The sequence below is a fragment of the Callithrix jacchus genome, chromosome 5 (genome assembly GCF_049354715.1).
Source record: "Callithrix jacchus isolate 240 chromosome 5, calJac240_pri, whole genome shotgun sequence".
NCBI classification, from domain to species: domain Eukaryota; kingdom Metazoa; phylum Chordata; class Mammalia; order Primates; family Cebidae; genus Callithrix; species Callithrix jacchus.
In genome coordinates this window covers 108,329,934-108,353,561 of record NC_133506.1, presented here as the reverse complement: position 1 = coordinate 108,353,561, position 23,628 = coordinate 108,329,934, and the positions used below count along the sequence as shown (strand labels likewise).

Genomic DNA, 23,628 nt, shown 5'->3' with positions numbered 1-23,628 from the left:
GAGTCCTGGAAGCTTTCTCAGAAATTGTGTGGTTACTTATGAGTCTCTTTCTGGACTTAATGTTCCTAGCGAATTATAGTCCACTTTTAATCTAATTTGTGAAGCTCCTGTAAATGTAAGGGTCTATCTACCCAGGTGACCTCAGTAGAAGCTTTACAGAATTTGGACTCTAATCATACCCCCTTTTCCAACCTGGCTGTAGGAATACTCAAGTTTCCATACAGTACACAAATAGTTAATAGCTGAAGATAGCTGAAGATAGACAATTTCAAAAGCTAACAGATCAGATAATAGGGAATGTAGATCTTCTGGACAAAGTTCAGACTTAGAGCATTTAGAGGCATTTTTCAATTCTAAACAACCATTAGTACAATGGAGTACTAAAAGCACTTACTGCCATTTTACCAATTCAGATGTCTGTGGCAACATAAAGTATTTTTACAGCATTGCTGAAGCTCACTCTCACACGAGGGTCACACCAGGTCCCTGCTTCTTGGGTGAAATTCTGTAGAACCACTACAGGAATCACTCTCTGAGGATTCCTAGGATCCCCACACTTCTACATGAAGCCTTCTAAGGGGGTACTGGGTTTTCCCAACTTGTTCTCTGGGGGAGAGACAGAGTAAAATAACAACCACGGCCAGCCTTCAGTTAAGTGATTTATTTTAAAAATATAACTTCTGGGTAGGCTTTTATTTGACTAGCATCATCAAACCAAAAGTTTTAATTTTATCTTCCATCTCTTTCAACTGCAAGGCTTTTTAACCCTGCCCAAGCTTTCCTCGTTCTGGGGCTGGCAAGAAACAAAACAGAAATGTTATTTCATCACCCAGGGTAGTAGGATATGGCACCATGAAATCTCCAGCGCCAGAGGGTAAAAGATTTTGTACTGAACAAATTAGCATCGGTGAGTCATATCTTGAATGTCCTGTTAGAAGAATCATCCATCAAACATTTTAATAGCTATAGCTTTCACTTTCCACCAAGTTATCTGGAAAGCAAGCAGGTATTAAATTGTTTTAAAATATAAATTCAACAGGATGCTCCAGGAAACAAACAAGATAATTTAACTCCACATCCCCAGTGAAAATTACGTAAAACCAGAACTGATTAAGTCTATTCATACCTTTCCACAGAAAAGACTGAAATATTCTCTTTACCCATTCAACTGTTCTCGGCTCTAAATTTTAAGTTTTCCAACAAATTTCACTGCACACATTGCCAAGCCCAGGATCAAATATTTGTTTTCACACTTCTCCATCAGGTGGAAAAAAAGATTTTAATAGCTGAAAAAAATTAAATAATATAAAATCCAATTAAAAAGTTGATCAATAAACGCTTGGCATTTGCTTTATCCAGTGGAAAAAATAACTTTTAAAAAAGTATTTCAAATGATTTTCAACAGCTTTCCAAAGATGTGTTGCTATGGGTTTTTGCTTTACATGAAGAACTTTTTTTTTAAACCTCTATAGACACCATGTTTAATATGGTTTTTAATCACATGAAAATCACTTCAGCGGCCCATCAATTTTAAAAACGACCCATATTTTAAAACGACCATTTGAGCTTTTTTCTGAGGAAGGTATTTGCCACCTTTAAACCAACCTGGATGCATGCATCTCTTTTCCAATGCATTTTTAATAACTACTTAAAGATCAAATTGCCCAGATTTGAAAAAAATGTCTTAAAACAACAGGCCAGTCTATAGAGTAAGTAATTTCTGAGTTATCCAATTCCTCGTATTAACTCTACTGGAATGAATCCAGTGGCAGGGAGGATAATTTTTGAAAATTCTGCATCCGTTCCTGTTCCAAAAGGTATCAAGCGCCCCAGCTACGCGTTTGGGATTTCACGAAGCATTCGAAGAAGGAAAATAACTCATCAGAGAGGCGGGAAGAACGCACTTAAAAGTGAGGAGCTTCTTAACCTCCCCCGGTGCCGAAGTTTCCCCGTGAGCTCATAGCTACTGCCCACTAAATGCTTCGTTTGCAAATAGAAACGAAGTAGAAAAAAAAAAAAAAAGCTCCAGCCTAGATCTGCCAAAGAGGGGTCCCCCGTCTAAAGTGGGCGGGCAAGAGAATTGCCAAAACAGATCGGCTACAGTCACTTCTAAGTTTCTTGCAAAAAAGCGAAGACCAACATCCCAGAGAGTGACTCATCTGGGGGCTTTGTAAGCGGACTTTGTTTGCTCTCTCCACTTGGTTGGAGGAAATGTATGAGGTGGGCCGAGAAAGAAAAGCACTTTGGGAGAAGGTCGGGCCTCCAGGAGTCCCGGCCCCCACCGCTCCCCCCGCCCCGGGCCGGCCCTGCTGGGGGATTCCCCGGGCTGAATGGGACGGCGGGAGAGCTGGACAGAGGGAGAAGGTGTCAGCTGCCAAGGCTCGGCTGAGGCTTGGGAAAGAAAAAATGTAAATCCAGTGAAAAAGTTTGGGGAGGGGATACACACTCACAACATCCTCCCCCACAACTGGGTAAACACGAGGTGGGTGGTGGTGGTGAGGGGGAGTGGCGGGGAACCAGGGATACCCGCTATTCGCGGGGACACGGGAGGGGGGTCAGAAAGTCAACACACGCGCACGCACGCACACACACACACACACACACGGACACACAAAGAGGAGAGAGAGGTAAAAAGAGAGCAAGCGAAAGATGGATGAAGTGTGGGGGGGAGAAGATCAGAGCAGGACCAGGGGACCTCCTCACCCCACAGTGCGGGACCGGGCCAGCACGCAGTGGCCCAGCAGCCCGCGCTATCCAGCGGCCCAGCGCCCTCCTTTCTCTGGGCCGCGAGGTGGTGACAGCGACCGGCCTCCTCCCTTCCCCTTCAGGGCGGGAGGGAAGGGTGTGTGTGAGTGTGTGTGTGCGTGTGTGTGCTGGGGGGCCCCCGGGTTCACCCCGAGGCCTGCTCTCTCCCCCGCACCCCGTGAGGCCGCCTCCTTTCACCTCAGCAGCCCCGCTCCGCCGGGGCGGGCGGGCGGGCGGAAAAACAAAGGGGGATTAAGGCCGGGCCGGAGAGCGGAGCCGGGAGGGAGGGGAGGAGCGCCCGCCCGCCCGCCCGCCAGCCCGGGGCCCGGCCCCCCTGTCCCCCCCGTGCCCCCCCGGGGGGGCCCCCAGTACCTGGAACAGGAACGCGGTCCAGTTGGCCTCCATGGCTGCGGCGGCCGACCCCCCTCCTCCCCACTCCCCCCGCTAGGGGAGCCTCCTCAGCCGGAGGAGGCGACAACAAAGCGGCGGCGGCGGCGGCGGCAGCGGCAGCGGCGGCTCCTCAACATGGCAGCGCCGAGCGCGGCCACTTCCGGTAACCTCCGGGACGCACCACCGCGGCGGCGAGCGCGGGCGGGGGGGGAGCCCCGGCCCGGCCGCCGCCGCCCCCAATCGCCCGGACCCCCTCTGGGCGTCCCCGCTGCCGGCTCGCCGCCTCGGAGCTCAGCCAGTGCCCGCCGGCGGTGGGGTCAGGGCCCCCGCGGGGGGGCCGGGGTGGGGCCCGGGGCGGGGATGGGGCGCGGCGTCCCCCCCCGCGGGGGTGTGTGGTGCTGCGGTCCGTGGCTCAGGCAGCTGGAGCAGGGGGAGCTCAGGAGAGAAGATGGAGGACGCCAGGGTCTGGCGCGGGCCCGCTGGGCACAGCTGGGCCGTCTCCCGTGACTCAGACACAGAGTCCAGCAGCGTCGCGTCCTTGTTAGACCCTCAGCGGAGGGCAGAGGCCACGGCGGACACCCGGTTGTTCAGTCGCTCCTGCACAGCATGGTCCCCACCTCCAAATTGGGGGAAGCCCCTTCGACTTCGAGTGTCTCTTCCCTCTGGCATATCCTCCCCGGCCGGCTAAGCTCTCCTCGCTCTCGCTATGATATGCATCTCAGGGCGAGATGGCCTTCCAACTCAAGCAGGGAATCCCACTGGGGTGCAGCCTCGGATCCTCCCAGCGTGGAGGGAAACACTTCCCACGCGTAGAGATGTCATTACTGGGTTATTCTTGGGTGAAGGGCTGAGCCTCCCCATCCTCCCCTTCACTCCAAGATAGGATGTGAAATTCTATCCCAACACCCCTCCTCTCCCGCCAAAAATAAAAACAAGTGAGATAGTATAGACAAGAAATTATTTTAGTCCTTTAGTACAGTCTGTTTCCTTCTTCACCCCCAGAACAAAAATCGAACTTCTGGTTGGACAGCGTCAGGAGATGTCACTGAGGTGACCCCAGCCTCTGTTTGCAGTTCCAAGTCTTCCTTGTAGGCGTCACTGCTACTGGAACTTTGTAGATGAGGAGCCTGTATGATGATGTCCTGAACATTTCTATCCTTTCCTCACACAGAGGTAGCTACTGGGAATATCAGAGACAAGCTATTATTAAACAAGTGTCTCTAGTCCAAGACATCGCCTGTGGCAGGGAAATGAGGGGGCAGGCTGTATCAGTGATATTTCTGTAAACTCTGGTTTTAGAAAAAAATTCTTCAGATGGACACATTAAGACTTCAACAGTTTCCAAAACCAACTGACTCTTATCCCCTCCGTTTATCCCCCTCCAGACACTTCAAATCAAGGTCACCATCTCCAAAACTTCCCCCATACATACACAATAAAAATGTGGCTGCAAAATTCTACCAATGGAAAACCAAGTAGATATAGTAATTTGACTGTGTTTTTTCTTTCTATCAACTAGACAAGTATACCCCCTCCCATTCTTTCCTCCCCTCAGTCACCAGAATGAAGGGGGTGGAAAACGTTCGTCTGGTTCCTTTTAGAGCTGATTTCCCATTGGATACTGCCTGGAGGCCTTGGGGATGAGTGAGAAGTTCTGCAGTTTGGATCAGTAGCAGAAGCAGGTAACACATCAGAACCGGTCAGCCTAAGACAGGAGGGGACAGAAAATGATGAAAGAGTTTCTGATAAATTTCTCAGCTAAATTGCGACCCCCATGTCTCCTATAAAGTCCAAACCTAAGGAATTAACTAGGTAAACTAAAACCTTTATGTTCTTGCTCTGACTCTGGACAATGGAAGTCCTTTTATTTTCATTCATTGGATAGCAAATCTTCCCTGCCTTAAAACACTCAAGGTCTCTGTGATGCACTCCTCAGTTTTCCCCCTTCCCTGCATAGTCTCTCCTCCCTAGCTGCTGCCTTTCAAACTGGTAAAAATGAAGCTCCAGAATTATGAAAACTGGTACCAAGACATTATTCTAATGACAATATCACTGACTCTCTTGAACTTGTGATGCTGGGATCTAGAAACCCTTTCCCTGCAATCTTTCACACAGCACCTCTGGGGAAGGGTTTCCCACTGACAGGAAATACAGGTCAAGTGAAAACAGTCTAGTTCTTATTACTGAAGAGCTGAAATTCAGAAGAATCACTTTTCTTGAGGAAAATGGCTAATTCTATTTTTTTTTTTTTTTTTCTTTTTGAGGTGGAGTTTCGCTCTTGTTACCCAGGCTGGAGTGCGATGGCGCGATCTCAGCTCACCCCAACCTCCGCCTCCTGGGTTCAGGCAATTCTCCTGCCTCAGCCTCCTGAGTAGCTGGGATTACAGGCACGCGCCACCATGCCCAGCTAATTTTTTTTTTTGTATTTTTAGTAGATACGGGGTTTCACCATGTTGGCCAGGATGGTCTATTTCTTTCCTTAAGACAAAACCAGAACTGATTGCTCCTCAAACACACTGAAAAAGAATTAACCTTTTAAGTTCAGATAAATTTTAAACACTGAGCTGTTTTCCAGAAGGAAAATACTCAAAAGTTTGAAACAAGTACTCAAAAACAATCAGTTCCAACTGTTAGAGGAATATAATGAAACCAGTTGATCAAATGCTCCATCCCTACCTAGAAGGGGCTATTTCCACCTTCAGGACAGACAATTTCTCTAACCAAACAAAAAAGGAACCCTCTTCTTAAGTGAGCTTCCACAGACCATATACTGTGGTTCAGTCAAAAGACAGCAGATGTTCAAAGACAGTAAATTCATCTTGATTATTGTAAACAATTTTTCGTGAGTAAATATTACCTTCAGCCATGATGAATAAAGTGTCTAAGCCAAAAATACAATGTGCCTACATTCCCCCGAAACAAGTCAGATCCCCAACTTGCCCTGTTTAAGTTCCTCTCTCCACCTCCCACACTCCAAGTTATATAACCTGTCACCTAACCTTTTAGGGTCTCAGCTTCATCTGGAAAATGAGAACAAAATATCTACCTCACAAATGGCCACCTGTGGATTTAATGAGAAATATATGCAAGATGCTTTGAACGTATTCCATAAATATAACAGATGTGAAGTAAATATTTTTACTGGTGCTATCCAGTGGTTCTAGATTAACTTTGGGGCTGGGAACTCTGCATATAAGCTCTGAGCCAGTTAATTATTCCTTTTACTGTCTCCAAGTGACAGGTTTTCTCCCATCCATCTCTCCTTCAAAGAGTCCTAAGGTAACCAGGCAAAGGGATTAATGACACATAACAAAGGAAGATGCCTATCTGTTGTTCTAAACACAACTTTTAGTAAACATGAGAAAGCAACAGGATATTTCCTTCCTAGTTTGGAGAGAATTTTAAAGTTCTATGAACACACTGATGATTTGGATTACAGACTTAGAATCCTAGGAAAAGAAGGTATCTCCGCCATTATCAATTACCTGTAATTGCCTTACCAGGTAAGACTGGTCCATAAACTAAAACCCAAAAACTTTCAGTAGGGAATAGCTAGTTAGAAGCTTCAAACTGGCAAGTTAATGGATCAGCTCTATATGCAAAAAAGCCAGAACTGACAATTAACAAATTTAATAGCAAAAATCAAGATTGCAATATTTAGAAATACCAAAAAGAATTGGCCAGAAAAAATGTAGCCCTTCCATATCAGCTTCAATTCAATCAGGCGAAAAAGCAACATATTTTCCCCAAAGTGACACCTCCCATCCCCCCTAAGTACTATAAACTCCTCAGGGAGGAAAGCGGAAGTTATCTCCTCACTGCCCAAACTGGATAACCACACTAAGGGCTTTGAAGTCATTTGCCTTTGACCCATGTGGTCAGAAGTCAGGCTTGTGTTTCAATTCTACCACCTGAAGTGTCACCAGGAGTTATTTTAACTAGCAAGGTGAGAAAGGGGAAACAAAAATTCTTTTTCCCTGAGTACCCATTTCAGTTCCTTGACAACTGTAACAAAGTCATAGAGAGCAAAATGGCAGTATAACAGATCTACCCATTTTCCTAGTAGACAGTTCAACTGGCATTTGAGGGTTTTTAATTAAAACATTCTACTGTTTCTAAGTATTCACACAATCCAAGACTTCAAAAATGAGTCTAAAGACACAGAAATACATTTATCACCTTCACGCTTCTTGAAGGACACTGGCAAAAATCAACGCTAAACCAATCAGCTTCATCCAAAAAACATTTGCATAGAAATACTAACCTCCATTTTACAACTCTTTAATGACAGGGAAAAATATCCGACTAATAGAAAGTAAAATAGCATAGACCACAAGAAGGAAAGAAACGAAGACAAGTCAAAAATACACCAAGTAAGTAATTCAATACAACTGGAAAACAGAGGCACCAACATTCCTCCTTTGGACACCTGTTCCTTTCTGCCCTCAGATGCCCCAGGACAGGGTAATAGCTGAGCATGGAAAAATAAGATATTTAATAGGTCACACAAACTTGATGGGCCTGCACCAAACCACAAAGATTAGCTCAGTTACAGCATTGTGCTAATCGTCAAAAAATAAACTAAATCCCTACTCAGTTTCTAGGGTACAGAGGTGAACCTCTTCTCATTGGCTATAGCCTCCACCCCAAATGCATTCCCCTAGTTAAGAGGGATGTAACTACACTAAACAGCATTGTTTAGTGTCATGTGTATCCATCTACATCACCAGAAAAAAAAAAAGTTATATGGAATAAAATTTACTAATTGTTAATGCCTGGCCAAAGGTTCTTGTGAAGAACAAGGGAGGGCAAAAACATGTTATCAAGTGCATACTCTATCCTACATTCAGTCATCTGGTCCAGGAATAAAAGCAGGTAAAGGGAACTGGTGAGCTGGTTGTTAAAGCTCTACACATGGACAACAGCTGTACTCAGCATTTATTCTTTACGCTGTGAATAACACATCAAGCTTACCTGCTGCTGCCCACAAATACTACCTGAAGCACTTCACCCTTGGTTGCCTGAGTAGTGGCAGAAAGCTCTCTGCTAGGCCTGAGGGAGGACCAGAATTCCTAGAGGACAGGATACATTTTGACCTGATGAGCAATTAAGGTACACAGGGAAGAATCTAGATTTTTTCCTTTGAAGTACCTTTGGTCTCTAACAAAGCACACAAGGCTCTATTCAACTAGCTGACAGAAGTTAATTACCCTCTACCCCCAGGGCCTGACCCTGCCCTCTGCTAGCTTTTAGTTTTACTGAACTTACATAAGTCCCACCTCCTCAGCTTCCAGCTGTTTCCTCTTATTTCTCCAGCTTCCTCTTTCTTCCCACCCTCCTTTCACTTTCTCCCCTTTCATTCAGAAATGAATGCTCAGAGAGCAGACAGCAAGTGGTCAACCCAAGTCAGTGAAAACACTTCCTGAGCACCTGGTACAAAGACCAGAAACACACTGTGGGTACTGGAATACAGAATACACGTTATTTCTGCCTTTTAGCAGTTTACACTTAAAAGGAGAAAGGCACCATATACTTATTCCTCACAATGAAAAGATATTTTCAGGCCAATTTATTTACAATATGGGACCAAAAAACTCCCTTAGTGATACTTCGTGGGAACGAGAGGATTGTTTGTATCAGAACTGATAACTTTTACTCCTACAGTAATTTTCCTATGGTCTCCTACATAGCACATCTAGTGAAACTGATGCTGAAGCCTGAGGAAGCCCCATGCATGTTCTATACACTTTTACTTAGCTGAGGCATTACTCTAATCAGTTAAGAAAAGCAGAGCCAGGCGAGGTGGCTCACGCCTGTAATCCCAGCACTTTGGGAGGCTGAGGCGGGCAGATCATGAGGTCAGGAGATCAAGACCATGCTGGCCAACATGGTGAAACCCCATCTCTACTAAAAACAGAAAAATTAGCTGAGCATGGTGGTACATGCCTGTAATCCTAGCTACCCAGGAGGCTGAGGCAGGAGAATCGCTTGAACCAAGGAGTCGGAGGTTGCAGTGAGCCAAGATCATGCCACTGCACTCCAGCCTGGCAACAGAGTGAGACTCCATCTAAAAAAAAAAAAAAAAAAAAAGAACAAGAAAAGCACATGAAGAGTCCAAGTTGGTATTACAATGTGTGATTAGTCTTCTCCTGAGAAAATTCAGGTAAACTTGACTATTAGAGGGTAGGTTTGGGGTTTGTTCCAGAGATCTCCTTAACAATGGCTTAGGAGTTTTAAGATAAAACTCCTGTGAGAAACAGGAAGGACAAAGGGGCACAAGTCCACATCTCGAATCAGTAGGTTACTCTTAATTTAGCCGTTTCTCCCAGTGGCTTGAAAAGCCCTGGTAAACTCTAAGTCTTTGATGTCAAATGGAAGGCACTCAGATAAATAGCTCAGACATAGCCCCACATTCAGGCTGTGCTGAGAATTCCAACCTAGAAAGATGTAGTGAAGATTTCCAAAGGCCAGCCAGGACACCCCAGGAACTCTTCAGCTCATAATAATTTTAATCATCTTGAATACTAAACAAAGACCTCTCTAATGTGGGCTTTCCTTAGAAAAATGGCTCATGTGTAGAATTATCTCAGAACTATTATGGAAGCATTAGTATCTCAGTAAACTAATTACTGAGCACCTACTAAATGCCAGGAGCTGTACTAGCCACTGGGGACACTTCTGAGAATCATCTCTGGTGAAGACACCAAGATTCACAAAGAAATAATTATAAAACAGTTAGTTGTACAAAATGCTTAAGGAGCACTAAGAAGGAAATTTTTAAAGGGCTATTTGTTCTATTTGTTTTCACATATGTGATAGTTTTGAGACTGTAGATTACCAACTAGAGTTGCTGAATACAAAAACTGTTACCTAAAAGGTTGTATATGTAGGCTAAATATAATGTAAACAGTTTGATTCGAAACTGGGGTATCACATACTGGCTTTTAAAACTTATCTTCCTAGAGTGGGTAATTATTGTGAATCTGTTACTAACACAAATTTAAGTGTATACTCAGCTCTCAACACAAATGCAGATGTTTTAAACATTTACTCATTCCCAGGTTCTTTTCTAGGCTGGGTTTTTTTTTTTTTTTTTTTTGGTGGGGCTGCTACCTAGTTACTGAGTGGCTAGCCAGGCCCCAGCCACTGTGTGACCAGCTGTCCTCCTGTGAGGCCAGCCTCAATAGTAGGGGTCAAAAGAGGGCAAGTACTTCTCTGAGATCTGGCTGTGCACTGCACGCTGGAAAGCCAAGCTAGTCATCCCACTTTTTTGCTGCCAGGCTCTGGACTATGGCCACTGTGACTAGATGTAGTCCTACTCTAGAACCCGCAGCACTCAGGGTAGGAACATGGATCAAAGACAGCACCATGGGACACCCTGCTGGCATCTGGTAGATATTACACCTGTTTTTTACTTTGTTCAGACTTTTCCCATGAAGCCTCCCAACTGGAAAAGGCAGGCTGGCTGTAAAAAGCAATGTAGTAGTATAACAAAAAGAATTTCTCATCACAAGGCCTGCATTCAAGTTTTGCGCCTGCTGCTTTAACATCTCTGAGCCGATTTCCTCAAACTGCAAAATGAGACTAAGTACTACTTGAGGATTAAAATGAGCCCAAGTGCTTTATAAAACAGCTATTACTTTCATTAAGAAAGATCAGGACTGGGCGTAGTGGCTAATACCTGTAGTCCCAGCACTTTGAGAAGCCAAGGTGGGAGGATTGCTTGAGCCCAGAAGTTAAAAACCCGCCTGAGAAACAGAGTAAGACCCTGTCTCTACAAGGAAAAAGAAAAATTAGCTGGACATGGTGGTGCATCTGTGTAGTCCCAGCTATTCAGGAGGCTGAGGTGGGAGGATCACTTGAGCCCTGGAGGTCAGGGCCGCAGTGAGCTATGATGGCACCACTGCATGCCAGCCTGGATAACAGGGAGAGCCAGTCTCCAACAACAAAGATCAGGTATCTGTCCTCTGGCTTTGCATCTTCACTTAAAATAGTCCATTAAACAAGGTAGCAAGGGCATAAACCTTTGAGGTTACTATTCTAGGAATATGCCTGATCTGACTGGAAGAACAGTGTCTCAGATCTAAGCTATGTCACCTAAGATTTCAATAATGTATTTATTCACAAACATTGGTTAAAGTGCAGATACTAGCATTCTGGGCATCTTGGAAGAAATGTCAAAGTTAAAAAACAGCCTTTGCTCTCAGTTTACTATGTAGCTGAGGGAAACAAAACATACACGTGAAAACTAGAGAGCAGCTTGGCCAGGCGCAATGGCTCAGGCCTGTAATCTCAGCACTCTGGAAGGCTGAGGCGGGCCAATCAATGTGATGTCAGGAGTTGGAGACCAGCCTGACCAATGTGGTGAAACTCCTATCTCTACTAAAAATTCAAAAAATAGCTGGGTGCGGTGGTAGGCATCTGCAATCCAAGCTACTTGGGAGGCTGAGGCAGGAGAGTTGCTTGAACCCAGGAGATGGAGGTTGCAGTGATGAAGCAAGAGATTGCGCCACTGCACTCCAGCCTGGGTGACAGAGTAAGACTTTGTCTCAAAACACACACACACACACACACACACACACACACACACACATACAGAACAGCTTAAAGGCAAAATGTGAGTGTATGCACATGACACACTTTTAAAAACATGCTGAAAAGCAAAGCAGAAACAATGCAATTAGTTCAAGAATGCTCCAGCCATTAGGTGTGATCATGAAGGGTAAAAGGAATGGGGCTGCTTACGGAATTTAGGGTGTGGGGTGTCAAAATGTATGAATGCTGTGTCCCTTGGTTTTTAGAGAATTGTTTAAGCTAGCTGATCCTATAAACCTAAAGACCAGGGTCAGGGTCCTGATGTTTAAGACTCCCAACTCAAGGAATAATATACATATGATCTAGTAATGTATATTACGTATCCACAAAAAATACATCATTATGTATTTATTAATCCCTTTAAGAATAGTTACCAAAAAAAAAAAAAGCCAACAAAATGATTCCATCCCAAAGAATATGCAGGAATTATTATTGAGGCAGTACCACTAAATTCAGAGGCAACTTAAAGCTTCCTCTGTAATATGCTTAAGAGAATGATTGAAAAAGGACAACCAAGAGGCAACTGCTTAGTCTTTTAGGAGACAATGCCATCAATTCTTGATGATCTGTATTGAAAGTGTGCACAGCTTACACCACCACCACTTTTTTTACTTTGCAAGACCAATTCTGGAGGCAACATTTACTTTTCCCATTACACTTGGACTTAGGCTAGCATTTAAATTAGCTAAAATTTCCTGGCTTTACCTCTGAGGAGTTACTGGTATTAAAATACCTTCTCCAATAATCCACCCAGTTAACAAACAGCTTGTGAAATAGACTTTTACACTGCTTTGCTTTTAGGGAATACTTAGTTCTTTCCATCTTGCCAATCAATATTAAACTGTAGGCACTGCATTTAGCTCATTGGGAAATATAGATTCGAGTTCCTGGGTCTGTAGAGTTAAAAAATACATGTATTTGCGAAATCAACTGGGGCAGGGGAAGATGTGATTGAGAACAGGATAAACTGGAAAGGTAGAATATAACCCATTTTAATTCATATTAAGGGAGTGACATGTTTTAGAAAGCTTTGACTTGATAGCCAGTATGAAGACATTGAGTCACTCAAACCAGCTTTAATATTTCAGTAATATGAATTTGGGTACAGACAAAAATGCTGGCATGGTGGTTGGAGATGGGAAGACAAATCCAAACAGCATTTTGAAAAACTCTATTTGACAAGCAAACAAATCTATAGGTTATAATAGATGCAATGACACCCTCAAGACACAGAATTTAACTATTGCCTTGCTGCAAATTTACTATTTTTAGAGTACAAAGGATCTATTTGAGTTTTCCTTGGAATGTGTTTGTTGCACTGCTGACTTAACATTTTACATTTCTAGCCTTAAGATGTGGATGTCCTACAGTCACAGTGGCTCAAGCTTGTAACCTCAGCACTTTGGGAGGCAGAGGTGGGTGGATCACTTGAGGTCAGGAGTTTGAGACCAGCCTAGCCAACATAGTGAAACCCTGTCTCTACTAAAAATACAAAAATTAGCTGGGCGTGGTGGCAGGCACCTGTAATCTCAGCTACTGAATAGGCTGAGGCAGGACAATAATCACTTGAACCTGGGAGGTGGAGGTTGCAGTTAACTGAGATTAAACCACTACACTCCAGCCTAGGCCAGAGTGAGATCCCATGCCAAAAAAAAAAGTGGATGTCACTCTTGGTGTTTAGCATTTTGCAGCTCAAATTTCTAGGCATGCCACTATTAAGGGTTGAAAAGATTCACCCAGGACTTCCCAGTCCTAACTAAAGGTTATACCTTCCCTTTTGTTTGACTGATCCAACAGTCCATTCCTATGTATTAAGGTTTAATTGTTGCAACTTGAAAGTTTATCCCAAGATGACATATAAAGGCTCCTCTAATATAGAGCACCTAAGGGAACAATCTGCCATGGTTGTTAGCACTTTTCTTTCTACAAAGATATTCTGAATTTTCATTTGCACAGTATGTGGCTTCAGTGTATTTTCAAGTTATTTAAAAATTATCGGGCCAGGTGCGGTGGCTCACGCCTGTAATCCCAGCACTTTGAGAGGCCGAGGCAGGTGGATCACGAGGTCAAGAGATCAAGACCATCCTGATCCACACGGTGAAACCCCGTCTCTACTAAAAATACAAAAAAAATTTAGCTGGGCATGTTGGTGTGTGCCTGTAATCCCAGCTGTTCAGGAGGCTGAGAGAGGAAAATTGCCTGAACCCAGGAGGTGGAGGTTGCGGTGAGCCGAGATCGCGCCATTGCACTCCAGCCTGGGTAACAAGAGCGAAACAGTCTCAAAAATAAAATAAAATAAAAATCAAAGGGACACCAGAGCTAACATTTACAGAATTAAGGACAGGCTTCAATCTAGTTAGTGCCCTTTGAGCTGTCAATCCAATTTGCAATAAGGCTACTAGTAAACAGTAACCACCTTCTGTAGCCTTCCTTACTACACAGTGTTAACTTAGCAGGCAGGGAAATCCCTACTGTATAAACTTATTCCTTCCCACCCCTCAACCAAGTAGTCCACTTTGTCTGCTTTTAGTGCCTTATTCTTCTAAACAGACTGATTTTCTAAAATTAATGTTTTACGGCCAGTGGTCTGGTCCCACATCTGTCCTCTGGATGACTAAATCTCATCAAGGGGCCTAAAAGGTTTAGTATTTTCAATGACAATTTATACTTTAAACAGGAGACGTTTGTGTCCTTTCCATTTTTATAAAAGAAACCTGGGAAGAAAGAAGTAATGGGAATGACAAATACTAAAGTGTTTAATTCTCAGTTAACTTTCAGCTGTTATAACATGGCATTAACTATTGTGTATACTGACTTTTTGATCACAAGATAACATGGTACTTAAGTGAGGTCTGGAAAATAGAAAACAGCTAAGCTGACATATAAGTAGGACATTAAGACAAACTTTAAGAACCTCTTGGTAATACTGAGAAAGATCATCAATCCTGAAACTGTCACACCATGAAAACAAACTATAGGTCTCTGAGAGCATATTCATTTCTTCTAGTTCATAACCAAATTGTTACGTCTAGATTTTCTTCTCCAGCACACCTAACTCCTGTTCTCAATTCTCACATTCATGGCCTTATTATTCCATAGCTGGACAAGATAGGCAGAAAAACAAGCAGACTTGTGTCTTCTACATTTTCTTAGTCTCAGAACCCAGATTTATTTTTGTTACAAAAATCAGTACCCGTAAGGTGTAAACTACTGAAAATCTAAATGGATGCATAAGCTGAAAAGGAGAAATTTGCACAAAAGATGGTAAGACAAAGGTAAAGTTACAAGAAAACTTACCCAAACCATCTAACTTTAAAGCTGATACAGAGGATCAAAGTACTTAGCTGGTGCCCACTTTGGGGTACGTATTTACAGTAGGGAGTTTCCTGCTTAATTTTGTGTTATAGCTCCCTCTGGTGGCTAAGTGATTTTCCCTAGCACTTACTCCAATGGAGAGCAGTACCATATGTTGTAAAATAAGATGTATTTCTACAAATTGTTTTCATTCAAAGTGCAGTTGGTGGGGATGAGTACAGCATCCTAGAGAGGCTGTTTCCACTATCTTCACATCCACAGTTCAATAAGACATTTCTACAAACTGCTTTTGTACAAAGTGCATCTGGTGGGGATGAGCATAGCATCCTAGAGGCTCTGTTTCCACTGTCCACAGTTCTACCAATAGTGGACAGACACTTACAAAGGTGAGAGAAGTTTGAGGCTTTTTAACTTGATGCTTGAGTATTTCCTTTTATCATCCAGCTGAACTAGGTGTTGTTTTGCTTACCTAAATAGTAAATTTATGAAAAGTCATGTATGACTTTTCACTCCCTGAAATCCCAGCCTAGCACCTATTAAAATGTTATAAATTACAAAGGTTATATCTGCCTAAATTAACTTTTATATGACAAAAACTCATTCAATTTTTATTCTGTGCACTAATGAAGCACAGAGTTTTTATAATAATAAAAAAATCCTTCTCTTGATCACTACAAGCGGACAACCACCCTAAGGGTTGTTATGCATTAGCTTTCAAAGCTACCAAGAAGCATTCCAAAGGTCTCAATCACAGAAGTACTGGCTTAAGTATACTATAATCTCTTGGGGTTTATGCTTAAAGCATAGTTTCTTTGCCAGCACTACTATTTACTCAATAGACAATCACAATAGACACAATGAACAGATGTTTCCTTGTAATCTCTTTACTTCATGCCAATCCCAGCTTTTCCTATAGGATCTCACTGATCAATGTTCCTGTATTAATACAGAAACCATTACCTCAAAAGAATGTTGTACACTCTAGGCTGGCCAAGTATTTGCTTCAATGCGATTAACTGCTGAGTCCACTATTACAACAGAATATAAAGAAATGTGGGTCATACCTTTTTTTCTTGTGGCTGCTTCAGCCTAAAAAGATGTGGGTACTTAAAATTCAATCAATAAAGGATTCACAGTAACAGGTTTTTCAGTCAAGATACTCCAATTACAGATGAAAGCATTAGGCCTGTGTATGCTAGTACAGTTCCTATAATCCCTTATACAAACTCTTTGGGGACAGACATATCTCGAATTCAGAGCTATACCCACTTTATAAGATACATATATACCCGTATTAAACAACACGCTCAGCAAAGTCTGTGGCAACTGCGCAATGCATAATGAAGTACAACAGGAAACAGTTTAGTCACACTAAGTGCAAAATGAAGGCATCAGTTCTGGTCAGGTTTCACATTTAATTAGCTCAACAACAGAAAATCTTTTCAGTTTTGTTTGGATTTCAGAAAATGGGTAAGAGACTGTAATCTGTTTTCTGCGTTTGCACTCTTCATACTGTGATGGAAATAAGTCAGAGTGGTTATGTTACAACAGAACTTCAGTCTAACAATTTTTCATCTTTTAATACTATTTGTGGTAAATACATATATATATAACTTACTTGCAATTTAAATTACAAAATTCATATACAAAGTAAGCAAAAAGGCACACATAAGAAATTCACCTTGACCACAGAAATGTGAAAACACCAGCCCTAATGAGCAAGACAATGTTTCAAAGACAACACCAAGAAAAGTTGAGATTCTACAATAAATCATATTAAAAGCAAACACTATGATGTGCAGATGTGAGCACTCAAAATTATTTACTGAAGCATAAAACTTAGGAAAACCATTTAAAATGAGGAGAATCTATTCACATTTCAAATAGCATTTTAAAAAATATTAAACTTAGTTTTAGAAACAAAATTCAGATCCCAAACAATCAGGAACCAGAAAATGGGTTTCTTACCTTTTGTTTCCAGTAGGATGTGGGCTGAACAGCAAGGTGGGTTATTCAATCTGATGTTATGAAAAGTAATTGCTTCTTAAAGAGACTTAAGTTTTTCCTTGGTTAGAAAATAATTATAGGCTCCCTACAATATTCTAAGGGGACATAAATAGGGAGAAGAGGAGGAAAGTCCAAGACAGCTTTTGAGGTTTCAAAAGGGTATAACTTTCTTCTAACAATTGCCAATACAGACAGAGACCTAAAGGTCCACTAATACTAGAAACAGGAGCAGTCCATACTTCCCATCACAGCTTTTAGCTGTTTGCTCATCTTAACTACAAAATCTATGCCCCTTTACCTTTCATAAACAAACACTGTCCTTTCTATAGAATCTTCAAATACAGCCTATATAACAAGGAATATTTTCTCATTTCAGTTTAAGGTTAGAATTACTGTAACTTTTAGTAGAGCACATCTTTCAACTTAAAACACTCAAACTTGAGTGAAGGTCATTTACATATTTTGGTTACATAAATAACCAAAGTTTGCTTAAGCCTAGCTCACATTTACCTTCCCAAATTATTAATCATTTTCCCTTTAATAATCTGACAAATTTTTTAATTGTTCTAAACATTAAACAGAACTTAGAACTTCAAGAATGTTATGTAAAATCATTCAAATTTTAAATAGTAAATATTTCTGCCTTTTGGCCATTATATTGAATTCTTACATAAAAAGAGCTACATCCTTAACAAATTTACGCTAAGTACTTTACTTAGTGAAATTCTGCATTGAACTTAGCATCCCCTTACTGATATTCCACAAGGTTCATCAAAATTTAATGGCTGGGGTGACCTCACACAAATATCTTAAAGTCCATTTCTTCTACTACCAAGATTATTTCTAGTTTTCCTAAGTTTTGAATTGTCACCTTAATAATCACCTTAAATTTAGCTTTCAACCATAATTAGCACCCAAGGGAAATGTTGTAAAGTCTAGTTATTTTGGGTGCATAAGAGTGATTTGATGGTTGTGACTAGTTATGAAATGAGATTTTAGGTCCCCTCCCCCAACCCAAGGGGCTGTGAGTAGACAAATACAAGAAGTAGCAGACTACAAGTTTTAACAACTGCTTTGGTAGAGAACACCAAAGTTTTAGGTACAAAATAATCTTATGGTTGAGAAGGGCTTATAAGGCAAAATTCTAAATGCCCAGCTTTTTGCTACCAATGATTCATTCAAGTAAGTTAATCTTGTGCACTTTTCCTTTCAAAAAAGAAATGTGACTTGTGTTAAAAGTTCTATAGGCCAAGCAAGCACGGTGGCTCACACCTGCAATCTTAACAGAGGCAGGGAGATCACTTGAGGCCAGGAGTTTTAAGTCTAGCCTGGGTAACATGGAGAAAACCCATCTCCACTAAAAACACAAAATTAGCTGGACGAGGTGGCACACACTAATTCCAGCTACTCGGGAGACTGAGGCAGGAGAATCACTCAAACCCAGGAGGTGGAGGTTGCAGTGAGCCCAGATCACACCACTGCATTCCAGTCTGGGCAATAGAGCTAGACTCTGTCTCAAAAACAAAAACCAGTTCTAATAATACATCTGTGCTGATGTTAACATTTAATACTTACCTTTTTTTGAGGTGAGTTTGAGAATATCAAAACTATTTCCAAGTGAAAATTAATTTACTAGCCATCAACCAATTTTGCACAAAAGCCTGTTGCCTATATGACTACCAGAAAATAAGCAGCATCTGTAGTTTTTAAATCACTTTACAAAGTTGAGAAGCTTATCTTTCAGATGCTAGACCCACCCCCCACCATCATTTACATTACATATACAAACGCCTTATTCCCCTTTTGCCTTCCCCTGAAGACTTTTACAATTAACAATAAAAGATAGCTAATACCATTAGATTGCCTTTTAAGAACTTTTAATTTGCTAACATATAAACACAAGAGTCAAAATCTTACTTAACAATTTAAAGATTAACTGACAGACCCAGTTAGAATCTTACATGAAGAGGAAAAAGGACAACCATGCATAGTTTTTTAAAAAATGTTTATTTTTTCAAAGAAAAATGGCAATAGCCAATTGGAAACCTACTTATTCTTCAACTCCAATTTTGTTTTCTTTAAATTTAGAAGTGACTTACTGATTTACTATTTTAAACAAACCCCCCCCTTTTCCCCTTTAAATGTTTACCATCTACTCGTGCTGAATCCTTCCAAGGAGATTGCTCCAGCGTTTATCTCCAGGTCCTCGCTTTGCTCCTTTTACCAAAAAATGCAAAACACAATTCCATCGTGCATCTTAAGGGCTCCAATCGTCAAAAATAGGAAAAAAAAAAATCTTTGGAATAGCCAATTAAGTTGAATAAAAAAATCCACACGAATGCGGTTTGGTTGGGGCAGGAATCCACTCCTATGTTCCTGGTAATCTGATCCCGCTCCATGAATCCTGGTAATTCATCCTCCCTATCCTATCCACATTATGATTTGAATCCAATGATCCAGCTCCAAGGATTGGGATCCAGTGAGCCCTCTCCAATCCAAACCTTTATAACCAGCAAAACCAAAAAAGAGGAGGCAAAACGTTAGATACTGTAATCAAAAAAGGTTTCTGGGGAATGATGAGTTATGTCAGTCATCAGTTTAACAGATGCACATCAATAACTATCAAATTCCCCAAAACAAGTTTCTGAATGGTGTTCAGATAAATTTTAGAAACTTAATCATCATAGAGACTAACTGGAAGAAGCATCTTATATTTACAGTTCAACTGATAATGCCAACACTTGTTACTGTACAGTGTATTACAGGTTTCGTGGTTGCAAGAAGTTATGTAATTTAAGTTTACTGGCATTGCTACCCACCTAATCTAAAACTAAATCTAATGCTCCCATTTGCAATTTAATTTGTAAATTAAAGTGTTTTAAACATATGAATCAATTATGAATATTAAAGGGGAAGGTGAGACCTAAGTATTCCCAACTAGATTATCTACACCAATACATTGGAACTCTATTATTTTGCTTTCATTTTGTCTTAAAAAAATGAAATAGCAACGCTCTATCAGTCACACAGAGGACATGCAGATTTAGCAGTATTGATATTATACTCTATCTTGTTGGATTTAAAGACACCCTCTACCCACATGTACACCAACAGCAGGTCACACATTAACAGTTGTAACTAAGCACTGCGACAAATTAGCCAGTTCTTCCCACATTAGTCCCTATTATAACAAAAATGGGGGGAAGGGAGCAAAATAAGTTGCTACAAAATGGGCAACATAATTTTGCCACAATTGCCAAGGTTTAAAAGGTAAAGCAATTGTAGCTAAAGGTAACTGAATAAAACATTCAAGTGTTTTAAGGAAAATGTATATAATCATTTTTACCCCCCTGCCTTTTAGTATAAGGTCAATACTGCCAATTTCATCTGTGACAATAGCACTTGGAGTCATACCATTGCCTCCATTATTGATCTGATCCTCCTCAATCCTCCTTTTGACAATCCTAAAATGATTGAAATGTGCTCCACAATCCTTAATCCAAAGCATTCTTAATCCATCTCTTCAGATATGTCTACAGAAAGACACATGAAAAGCAAGATAAACATAAGAACTTCCCCAGGTAAGATAACCATAAACATCCCCAACATCCCAGTTCACACAAATCAGGGCAAAATAGACATTTACACAATATCACAGTCTGAAGAGTATGGAGTTAACTAAATTTAAACAATCCTGTCTATGACATCACTTAAAATACAATTTATCGAAGACACGAGGGGAATGTAGATGTTAGGAGCAAAGGGATATTACAAGAATGCAATTCAACACTTTAGCCCATTCTGAACAAAACAGTTTGAATTAAAAAATGAAAAGATTGTACTGAATAAAGGAAAACTGTATACAACATGGGTTCTACAAAAAGTGTCACCAATCATCTTATGTACGAGAGCGAGATCTGCTATGACGGGGAGAATAGCGTGGTGATCCTCTGCTTCTCCTTGGGGAGTAACTGCGACTCCTGCTGTTGCTTCTGCTACGGCTTCTGCTACGACTACGGCTTCGAGATCGAGATCTTCCATAACTTGGACTTCTGGGCCCATCAACTTTAACCCGGATGTAGGCAGTTTCTCCCTATTGGATAGACAGAACTTTCCATTGAAAGATCTAAGCTTTCACCTAGCTTCAGGCATGCTGAATGAATACAATGTAACTAAAACCAGAAATCTGGCAATTTACTTGGACACCCTTGCCTGAATCCTTACCTTCAAATTCCACTGTTAAGACCACTGTATCCAATTCTGGTCAAAAAAAAGAATAAGCATATAACCTACCTCATGGGATCTAAACTTAGTGTTATCCAGTTTTCGAACTGCATAGGTCATATCTTCTTTCCGTACAAACTCCACGACACCAGTGCCATCTCGGTAAACATCAGCATAACATACATCACCTGCTTCACGCATGTGATCCTTTAAATCCTGCCAACTTCCACTTGGAGGCAGTCCTGAAAAAGCGATTTTTTTTCTTAGTATCAATTATCTTAAATTTCACGTTAAGCTGATAAGGTACATTAGGACAAAGAGTACTTTAAAATACTTAATAGTTGTACTTAAGTGATACCAGGTAAAGAGCTGGTAAGATTCTGGAATCCAGAGTCCAAAATTATTTGTAACGGATCTTCGTATCTAGTACCGCAACCTAATTTGGTAAATCACCACAGCAGCAATCCTCGTTTATTAAATTCACCCAAAAACTAAAGCAATTTAAGACCTAGCATGAAAAATTTGCAATTGTTAAACCGGTCACGCAAGAGAAAATTTTTAAGTAGTTTCCGTCCCTTCACATCAACCACACAACCGGTAGACTTACCAGAGACAACCACTCTGTTTTCAGACCGCCTGGATGGGGGGCCATAGCGACCTCGGGGAGCTCCGCCACCTCCACCCCCGCCGCCTCCTCGGCCTGTTCCACGGCCGCTTCGAGGAAACTCCACCCGCAGACGATATCCATCGTAATCATAGCCGTCGCGACCATACACCGCGTCTTCCGCGTCCCTGCGGGATCGTAGACAGTAAAAGGCATGAGAAAGACCAGGAGGAGAAGATCGCTCAGTCGGGAACCAGCGAACCCCCCGCACATGCGCACCCAACGTGGAAGAGCCCACATGCGCCGCATAATGGGAATGACCCCTCCCCCACCCAGAAACACGCCAGGCTCCCAGCCACTACACCAGCCCTCAGCGCCTCAGTTTCCCGCTCCAGCCTGCGAATGGGCTCCGGGGACGTCCAAGGCGAGGCGCCAGAGAAGCCACACCAACTCAGCTCCTCACTCGACTCCTGCATGGGCGATACAGTCTCGCCCCATCCTCTCTAAGAGCCCCCGCCTTCCCGTTCTCTATATTAAGGCCTTGGAGTCTTCCCCGACCACTCGGACCTATTTCCTCAAGGCTGCAAGCCCCATGCCGCCTCACCGCGGGTCCTCGAACTCAACGAAGGCGAAGGGCGGTCCCCCGCGGCGATTCTTGAGATCGATGTCGCGGATAGCGCCGTATTTGTAGAACACGTCCTCAATGTCCTTGGTTCGGATGTCTGGAGGTAAGTTACCCACGTAAATGCGGCAATCGTTGTTCCCTGCGGGGCCACGAATCACACCACCTCCCGACATGGCGGCGACGAAAAACGTGGACTCGAGAACGGGCCTTCCCACCAAGCCTAGCGCACGGCAGAGCAAGCCCGCAGCGGCACCACGTCTCCCGCGGCCCCTCCAAAATGGCGCCTTTATCAGTTCGGCGCACGGATATGGGGGGGGGGGGAGACAGAGGAAGAGAAGCGGAAGGAAACAGCGATTCGATCCCAACACGCACGCGCTGCGAAGACTACGTTCAACGTACGCGCGCGCACGCACGCGCGACGTCACCCTCCGCACGAAGGGGGAAAAAAAGTCCCCCGCGTTCCCGGCTTGGGGTGGTTTGCGAATAGAGTGGCCGTTTGGTAAAAGTTAAATAAAGAACTCTCTCTAAAGGAGCTAGTCTTCCAGGTCGGGTCTTGAAGGACAGTCAGTTTCCCCAGGAATGAGGATCTCTGAAAGCAACTCGGCGCCTTGAAAGGACTTGGTGAAACCTAGCCTAGAGCCTTGTCCCACCATGCTCTGCGGCGATAACGGCCTTTGGCGGGAAGGAGTCTCGGGGGCGGGGCCAAAGGGGGAGGGACCGGGCGGTTGCTCCGGAAACCCAGGCATCCTTGTAGAGTGCGTCTAGTTCAGAGCTGAGGTGCCATTGGAGAGCTGGGGCGTTGGTTTGTCTTCCCTCTCCTCCTGCGAACAGGGCGTGGCTCCTTAGACAATGAGATTTGTCTAATTTAGCAAAACCGATTTCGATTCCTAAATAAATCCTCTTCACTAAGTACCGTTCCACCTTCTGGTCAGAACTTTGCATAGCTTAGTTCAGCACTCCTTGTGCTTAGTCGCGGTGGGTAGGTCGTACTAGCTATCCGGAAGGGGTGAAAACACCGTACCGCCTCTGGGACCCACACCTCTGTATCTCTTGTTAGTCGCCTATCCGTGGGACTGGCGCAAAAGATTTGCAAATTTGTTTCCGTTGTTTCCTTTCAAATAAA

The 23,628-nt window shown here is 42.6% G+C and overlaps 3 protein-coding genes across 17 annotated transcripts in view; 1 reads left to right on the top strand and 2 right to left on the bottom strand.

Annotated features, from left to right (window-relative positions):
• The window catches only part of VEZF1 (vascular endothelial zinc finger 1), a 16,617-nt gene extending 13,347 nt beyond the window's left edge, over window positions 1–3,270 (bottom strand). For 2 of the 8 annotated variants that reach the window (XM_035301127.3, XM_078374105.1), the window contains exons 1-2: window positions 3,118–3,270; window positions 395–606 (exon numbers count right to left, since the gene is read on the bottom strand). In XM_035301127.3, coding sequence (XP_035157018.1) covers window positions 395–400 — 6 coding nt within the window. In that variant the 5' untranslated portion in view covers window positions 401–606; window positions 3,118–3,270. Of the gene's footprint in view, window positions 1–394; window positions 1,287–2,703; window positions 2,989–3,117 lie in introns of those variants that run through there. The other 6 variants (XM_078374103.1, XM_078374106.1, XM_035301124.3 and 3 more) reach the window with 4 other exon arrangements.
• Window positions 2,329–23,628, top strand: LOC128932145 (uncharacterized). The gene is made up of 2 exons (XM_054256231.2): window positions 2,329–3,298; window positions 4,138–23,628. The coding sequence occupies exons 1-2, from the start codon at window positions 2,650–2,652 to the stop codon at window positions 4,182–4,184; spliced, it is 696 nt and encodes a 231-aa protein (XP_054112206.1). The 5' UTR covers window positions 2,329–2,649; the 3' UTR covers window positions 4,185–23,628.
• On the bottom strand, window positions 4,077–22,801 carry SRSF1 (serine and arginine rich splicing factor 1). Of its 8 annotated transcripts, none has more exons than XR_013535847.1 (6): window positions 22,485–22,801; window positions 21,884–22,068; window positions 21,346–21,518; window positions 20,467–20,585; window positions 4,695–4,840; window positions 4,077–4,315 (listed from the first exon to the last, which is right to left on the bottom strand). XR_013535847.1 is itself a non-coding variant. In XM_078374113.1 (5 exons), exons 1-5 carry the CDS (start codon window positions 22,676–22,678, stop codon window positions 20,563–20,565), a joined length of 762 nt encoding a protein of 253 aa, XP_078230239.1. In that variant the 5' UTR covers window positions 22,679–22,801; the 3' UTR covers window positions 16,441–20,562. The 8 variants fall into 8 exon arrangements, 2 of the variants coding, with proteins under 2 accessions (XP_078230239.1, XP_035157021.1); XR_013535848.1 differs by having other exon boundaries at window positions 4,077–4,312; XR_013535844.1 differs by lacking the exons at window positions 4,077–4,315; window positions 4,695–4,840 and adding exons at window positions 16,441–19,553; window positions 20,959–21,145.